At 32.6% G+C, this 8,072-nt stretch overlaps 1 protein-coding gene across 2 annotated transcripts; it reads right to left on the bottom strand.

The window, feature by feature from the left end:
• Positions 1-891: 891 nt before the first annotated feature.
• On the bottom strand, positions 892-5,361 carry LOC131643361 (uncharacterized). Of its 2 annotated transcripts, none has more exons than XM_058913562.1 (6): positions 5,008-5,361; positions 4,725-4,870; positions 3,218-3,494; positions 2,899-3,006; positions 1,597-1,841; positions 892-1,437 (listed from the first exon to the last, which is right to left on the bottom strand). In XM_058913562.1, the coding sequence occupies exons 1-6, from the start codon at positions 5,170-5,172 to the stop codon at positions 1,320-1,322; spliced, it is 1,059 nt and encodes a 352-aa protein (XP_058769545.1). In that variant the 5' UTR covers positions 5,173-5,361; the 3' UTR covers positions 892-1,319. The 2 variants fall into 2 exon arrangements, with proteins under 2 accessions (XP_058769545.1, XP_058769544.1); XM_058913561.1 differs by having other exon boundaries at positions 4,725-4,930; positions 5,008-5,357.
• Between the last annotated feature and the right edge of the window lie 2,711 nt (positions 5,362-8,072).

Below are 8,072 nucleotides of genomic sequence, written 5' to 3'. Positions count from 1 at the left end.
ATTTTATTTGTTAGTTTTTTTTTAAATGAAAGGCAGAATTAAAATATAAAGTTATAACTCATTGTATTTTGTTCACTTCTCAAACAATAATTGGTAGATATGTTTCGATTCAAATAATATATATAATAATGTTATACAATATTTTTACACATGTATTTAATTAAATAATATTAAAATATTAATAATTAAATATAGTCTAATGTGACCAAAGTGTTAGTTAAAAAAATCAAACATTGTTATTTTTAATAAAGAATTAATATTCATAGCTCTTTTATAAATTTTCGTGTAATATTTACATTTAATTTGCTTATTAATAATTATATACACTCACACACAATCTACTCCTCTAATTCAATTGCGTTAAAGACTTGCAGAATCTGATGATATTAGGTTTGAAAAATAATATTGTTTTAACTTTTATAGAGATTTGAAAATTTAAATATATCTGTAGAAAAATATCCACAACGATCCCTGCAGTTTTTGTTGGTAATTTATAAAATGAAACATTATTTCTTGTGAAAAATACCTGCTGTGGTTTTATTTTTATTTACACTATTTGAACTTTAGTAGATATAGTTGTGGTTTAGCCCAAAAAAAATCAAACATAGATATAATAATGAAAAAATTAGAAAGTCAAACGATCACCATTTGATCATGAACCAATCATCAAAGAATTGTAATGTGCTTGGGTAGTGACTTGTTGGTCTACCGTTACTACCTGGAAAAGATTCAAGAATATACAGGACAGCCATTTTGAATGTAAGCACTTCCTGATCTTTTGGGAGGGAACGACAGTGTTATAGGACACAGACAGCATGAAGAATCACCTCAATGCTAACTCCAATCCAGCCACACACACAAAAAAAACAATAAATGTGTCTAGCAAATTCATTCTTCACAATAAGGTCATCTAACTTAACAAAATAGTAATAATTTACAGAAAACTTAACATCTCGCTCATAGTAGTATGGACACAATGATACATCTAAGTAAACTGTTTTATTCAAATATAAACAGATAAATAACCAACTTCATTTTGCATCTCAAGCTGCATAGTGCGTCACATTTTCATATTCTCTGTGTAGACTATAAAATAAGCAATCAACCATCAACAAAAATGCCAACCACCTTCAATTCTTCTGATGGTCTGACATTAGAAGAGACTGAGAATTGTTACCGATTCAAGAAAGCAAGATTTGTTCTTCTGTAAGCAATGATAACCCTCAGCAGAAGTGACTAGCACTTGATGTGGATCATAATATGTTTGTGTTGAAACCACACCTCTATAAACAGATTGTACCCCAAAATTTGAACAGCGTTCAAACAATTTGTTCATTCCCAGAAACATCGTTCTCACCATCATTTGTCAAGGATAGCAGTTCTGTCAAGTCCATTCGGTACTCGAGACCTCTAAGATAGTGTCCCAACAGCATGCACCTACAGGGGGAGGACAGTGAGCAAAATTAGTTTAGTCCAGAAATGAGCACCGCACTGGTACATAGCCTTAAACATTCCAAATCATTTTTCATAAACAAATAAAATACATAAATGGAAGAAAAAAAACATATAAGCCAATGGCAATAAAAAAATACTAACCAAAAGAGCAGGCGGGCAAGATAGTCCCGAGTTAATGAAATAAATGGCTGAAATTGAAGTGAAGAATTCTCAACAACCTCGGCACAATCCTCACTCCCTTCATTTGCTGTTCCAACTGTTGCATTCTCTGACGTAGCTGAAGGTTTAGAATGCATCTTAGGAGAAAGGGTAGCCAAAAGACCGTGCACAACAGAGAGGATGATGTCCCTAAGCTCAGGGGATGTAAATTCTGACAGCTGCGCTACCTGTTTATTAGTGAAATACACACCCAGCTAAAACACTGACATAAATTGAAAATAAGATATAATGATATAAAATAGGTCTACACAAGCTAGTAAGGTCACAGACTCGCAGTTAACATTTAGGAATACAAAAGAACATGTTTATTAATGTTTGAATGGATATTTGGAGTTTTTACATCTTTGGAGTTTTCATCCTAATTATGGAAATTGGAAAAGGATACAAGTTTCCCGAAGCGGAAACAATCAGAAGTTTTTTCCAACCAAGAAAGGTTGGTTATAAGGATTAAACGGCTTTAATAAATCATATGAACATCAACAATAACAAACCAATCCTTATCCCGTTAACTGAGGTCGGCTACATGGATAAACTTTCGCCATAATGTTCTATCCACAACCATGCTTCTATCCAAATCGTTTATCTCGAGATCTTTTTTATTAAATTCTCTTAGGCTTTGTTTGGGAGTTTGAAAGGGAGGGAGAGGGAGGGCTTCAAAAAACAACTTTTTAAAAAAATATAGAGAAATCTTTAACATTTTTTGAAAAAAATATTTTGTTTAGAATGATAATAGAGTGTTTATCATTTACATATTTTTAATTTTTGGAATATTAAAACAACATAAATTATATTTGAACAATTTGTCTAAGCCCTCCAAACCCCTCTTCCAATACAATTTTTTAGTTCCCCAAATTAGGGGGTTTTGGTTTTGGAATAAAAATAAATCTCTCAAAACCCTCCCACCTAAATCCTTCTATTCTTTTCACTAAATCCTTCTGCATTTTTCAAAACCCTCCCCTCCAAACTCCCAAACAAAACCTTATGGTCTTTCTCATGTAAAAGAGTTATTTTAAAATAAACAAATGCAACAGCAATTACAGATAGACATTCTTGATATTGGTTTTAAGTAATGCATGAAAACAAATACAGGATAAAAAAACAAGGCCAGATATCATTCAAAAGAAAGATGCATTGCGGTAATGCATGAAAATTATACAACATATACACAAAAAGACGTGGCTCGTAATGAAAACACAAACAAAGAATTTTCACAAAAGGCAAAACCTGTTCAGGTTGAAGCGATCTCAAGTAATCCAATAAATCATTCTTTTCTTCTCCAACAAACTGTTGCATTTGAAGAGCAGCACTTTTCCTCTTCACTTCACGTAGCTCCTGGAAAATTTTTCCAAAAAACAAGGAAAATAAATAAAAATGAGAAAACAAGTTTGTTGTAATGGTAGCCTAATTGCAATTGAGATAAGTGGCATTCAATAACTTACAATTTCCAATGCAAAATAAAATTCATAGACAGTTCAATGAAGCATGAATCCAATTAATAAAACCCATCAAATGTCAAGGAATGATCTTAAATTCTACAGCATACCTTTTTCATAGAGGACAAACGAGATTGCAAACTGGAAATAAATTCTTGAGCTTCGGCGGATAATTTGCCAAGGTCTTCAATATCGACATCCTCGTGAGACTTTTCAACTTTGGAAGACAAATTATTCTTTCTACCAAAGTCAATATTTACACTGTCACGTAGGAAGTCTTGTAAGTCGAACTTTGTACTTTCTGTCTTTGGCTTCTCAAGATCTCTTTCGCACGTGTCAAGAGTTTTCTCCAGACAAAGCCTATATTCAGCATTACGCAGTGTATACCTGTAAATACATGAAGAAAGCTTCTCATAATCCCCCCATTTGGATAAACATTACTTGGCAATTAATAAGAAGTGTAGATAAAGTTTGCATTTTCTGTTATAACTAGAATTTCATTATGGAAAAGTTAGTTACAAAGGTGTATCTCTTTAGCACTTAAAGGTGCAAAACAGTTCACCTACAATGACTTGCTATTGCGTGTTTCTTCCTTACAAGACAACTAGCTCTAGTAGCTGTTATTAGTTAGATAACCTATAGAATATCTCTAATTGCAATGCATGATAAAATTAGCATTCTTTAGAAACTTCAAAATCCAGGGACATTTATCAAGTATCAACATATATTCTCACAAACTATATAGTTAAGAGTATGCAACATTCTCTCCCTTCTCCAAATGGATTATCATAACTCTGAAAAGGGAAAAAATGAGAGTAAACCACCAAATCCATCCCGGACTTCGTAGGGCTCTCCCAATTCCCAAAACATGTCCCCGAGGTTATGAATATTTCAAAAAAGAATCTGAGTCTGTCAAATTTTGCTCATAGTAATCCTTCCGAGAGTCAGAAGGACCAAAGCCAATAGTAATAATTTCAGGAACTAAATTGATAGTGGGTGACTAAATATAGGGACCTACTGAATATAAAGTGGTTAAATATGAGGACCAACTTGACAGTTTACTAGAGTCAGTGATCTTATTCATAAACTCATAGGTATAAGTGGTTAAATATGAGGACCAACTTGTCAGTTTACTAGAGTCTCATGGACCTACTCCAGAGCTTGAGTCAAACTAATTAGGTGGTTTATTCAAAAAACTAACTACCATCGTTAAAAGAGCATATCTCTTCCTCGTATGCAACGTTTTAAAAAACGATTTGTTCCCGGGAAAACCGCTGTAGCACCGAAACCTCTTAAAAAAGGCGTGTCAGTGTCGGTGTCTAAAGCCGACACTTATGATTAAGTTTTATTTATTTATTTTTTCAAACTATTACTGATGTCAAAGTGCCGGTGTCATATATCTGGTGTCCGTGCTTCATAGGGGAAAACTGCCGCAACAAAACGATATCGGATTGCTGTCAGAACACCTGTACCGACCGAAGTGGAAATGGCGAAAGCAGCCACCGTTATTTTAAAACATTGCTCGTATGTATGAGCAAAATAACAATTCTATGAGCTCCACAAAGAGAACAAGAACATATAACTGTTAACCGTAGTGATAGAAACTGAAGTGCTAACCCAGTCATCATAGAAGAAATCAACAACTTGGAAAGCGGCTCCCACAAGGCCTCAACAACTACATTAAACTGATCAGACGGAAGCAAACCCAGCATACCAGAAATAGTCCTTTTCATAGCATCAGCCGTCGTTAGCGGCACATCTTTCTGAATAAAACTCACATCAAGAGGTTCAATTTCGTGTATCAATTCAGAAAGAGCTGATTTCTACAAACAACAACAACTCAATTATCAAAATCAAACTTCAATTGAAATAAACAAACCAATTAGGGTTTAGAAATTACCTTGGAGGTGAAGTCGTCGTGTGATGAAGAAGCGAGAACGAGAAAGGGGGAACGAGGTTTTGTGGAGAAACGGAGAGAGGGGAAAGAGAGTGGGATGGAACGACGGAGGCGGTGGATAGGGAGAGAGGAGGAGATGGAGAGGATGGTGGAGGGAAGGGTTGCCATGTCGAGGTGAGAGTCGACGATGAACCAACCGCAAAACCCACACCACTCTCTTTTTTTAATTTTTTTTCTGTTTTCAGTGTGTTTTGTAGTTGCGGCCACAATAATGAATTGTGAGCGTGTGGGTGATATGAATGTGAAACGCACGGTGGATATGTCGTTCGGGATTAGTCCAAATTGTATAAGCTGGACGGTTTGGTAATCTGCAAATCTACATGACAGCCAAGTTAGCCAACAAGATTCTAACAAAATCTAAATTAAAATAAAAAAAATATTTAGTTTAAATTTTTGCATAAATAAATCAAGATATTTAAGCTCTAACGTGAATTATTATTTAAAAAATAGGATTTCTTTTGCTTATTATGAATTTTATGTGATGTGGCATGTTAAAGTATGACTTCAATGTCTAAGGATTTTGTGAGCCAGGTTAAAATTTGTTTTAATCTGAATATTTTAATTCATTTTTATAATTGTTCAAGGTCGGCTATGGATTCAAACGGAGGATGTTGAATACTAGTTCAAATCGCTTCACTAAGAGTGTGTTTGGATGGAGCATTTTAATGAGGGAAAGTAATGTTTTGAGGGAATTTAAAATGATTTGACCAAAATCCATTGTTTGGATACAAAAATGAAGAATTGTTAAAATGATGGAAATTTATGGAGTATTTCATCTAAGTTAAATTTAATCATTTTGAAATGACACCAAAAACCAAAGAATTTGAAATTCCTCTCATGTTCCATAGAATGTATTATTTCTTCAAATTTTACAAATTGGTCCTCATATTTTCCAAAATTATAAAATTGACCCCAAAATTTTTTTAAAAATTGCAAATTGGTCCTTAATAATTTTTAAAATTTACAATTTGGTCCTTCAAATTTTTAAAAATTGCAATTTGGTCCCTACTTTTCAATTTTTTAATTTGGTCCAAAAAATTTATATTTTATAAAAAAATGACCCAAAAAATCTAACAATGAATTACCTTAATACTTCATCCAAACAAAATAATTTAAAATGAATGGATTTCAATTGAATCATTTGAATTGCTTTGAATTTTAAATTCCCTTAAAATTTCTAATTACCTCATCCAAACACACTCTAAGGGTATATTTGGATTGATGGAATGTGATGGAATGGAATGGAGTGGAGTGGTATTTAATTAGATTTCATTGTTTGGATTTATAAATAATGGATAGAATGGAATATGATGGAATCCATTGCATCTTATTCAATTGTATCCTTCAATTTTCATTTCATCCAATTTGGAGTGTATGCAATGGAATGAACTAAAATATTCTATTATGCTCCGTCAAACTATAAAATATACACAAACAATATAATGGAATCTCAATATCGTTCCGCTTCGCTCCACTCCATTTCATCATGTTCCACTCCGTTCCGCTCCGTTCTAGTCCATTAATCCAAACATAGCCTAAGTGTCGATGATATAATGTAACTTTGCTCTAGACTTCCACATTAAATCCACGTTAGAGAATGTTGCCTACTATTAGATGTCATCGGACGGTTCCCTATATTACATGCCGAAATGGTAAGGAAAATTTGTAACTACCATCATATATATATATATATATATATATATATATATATATATATATATATATATATATATATATATATATATATATATATATATATATATATATATATATATATATATATATATATATATATATATATATATAACATCTCATGTGAGACTTTAGGTTCTTTCTCTAACTCATAACTCATTTTACTCGTAATTCTCTTATTGACTTAACCAATGAATGTATTTTACCAAGCATGGGTATCGTCGTACTAGGCTTTCTTCATCATTTTACCAAGCATTTTTTGTTCCTTAGCAAAACAGTGGCGTAGGCTTTGGGAATCGAATTTTGATTCTAGTAAAATTCCACAATTAGATTTCTTTTGATCCAAATTTACAAACCACAATGATTATGCTCGAACGAAAAATATGACTTTTGATCCAACCGCAAAAAAAAACTTAGATGCTCTAGCATCCAGATCGCTATTACCTTCGTCATTGATCTGTTGGTATCAAAATTCTTGGCAAGAAAAATGTTCCACCACGAAGCTCATTCAAATTGTTAGCACGAGTCCAAATGCAATGGAAAGACAAACCTATATTAAGGTTTCGAGACCACATAAAGGTGAGTGAAACTCCTATTGTGACACTTCCACTAGTTGTAACTGTTGTCATAGCCACTACTACAAAAATACATTTTGTAACGTTATTAAAATGCCCTTCATGTTAACCGTGGTAATATCTCGTTTACGTGCTCCTGCATTTTTTAATTATTTATTAAAATTCATTTAATTACGGTCTTATAACCTAACCCTTGTGGTATATTGAAGGTTACTTGCTTCAATTCCCATCACCAACATTTTTCTTCTTTTCGTTACAAAAATGAGTTGTCAGTTTAATCTTATGAATATATTAGAATAAAATTATTTATCACCACGTTTAATTATTGAAACCTTTGTAAATATGTGTAACTTATTATCACGGTTTTTGTAACATAAAGTAGATGAACTTCATCATTAATTTCACGATTCTTTTTATAAAAGGTACGTTCGTGAAACATTTTATAATATATTGTGTTATTGTATGTTGTTGTATGCTGTTGTATGTTGTCAGAGTTTTGTTGCTAAAAGGTATGTCGTTGTTGTGTCATAGATAAATGTTGTTGTATGTTTTTGTTGTTGATTAATGTTCTTAGAACAAGAACAAAACATTGCTAAGTCATAGGAAGTTTTCTTCGTGTGACTTAGCAGTGTTTTGTTCTTTAATTTCTTATGCAGATTGACAAAAGATCAAGTTGAATTTATTATATTGTATGTAGATTATTTGTTTCACTAACCCTTCGTTGAAAATGCATTCTTTTAA

This window comes from Vicia villosa, linkage group LG1 (assembly GCF_029867415.1).
Source record: "Vicia villosa cultivar HV-30 ecotype Madison, WI linkage group LG1, Vvil1.0, whole genome shotgun sequence".
In the NCBI taxonomy this organism is placed as follows: Eukaryota; Viridiplantae; Streptophyta; class Magnoliopsida; order Fabales; family Fabaceae; genus Vicia; species Vicia villosa.
The sequence above is the reverse complement of the archived record's forward strand: the minus strand, read 5'-3'. Positions and strand labels throughout refer to the sequence as shown.

Coding starts and splice junctions, on each gene's coding strand:
- LOC131643361 (XM_058913561.1), bottom strand. CDS start 5,172: ATGGCAACCCTTCCCTCCACCATCCTCTCCATCTCCTCCTCTCTCCCT. Junction 4,931..5,007: donor ACGACGACTTCACCTCCAAG/GTAATTTCTAAA, acceptor TGTTGTTTGTAG/AAATCAGCTCTTTCTGAATT. Junction 3,495..4,724: donor ATTTCTTCTATGATGACTGG/GTTAGCACTTCA, acceptor ATGTATTTACAG/GTATACACTGCGTAATGCTG.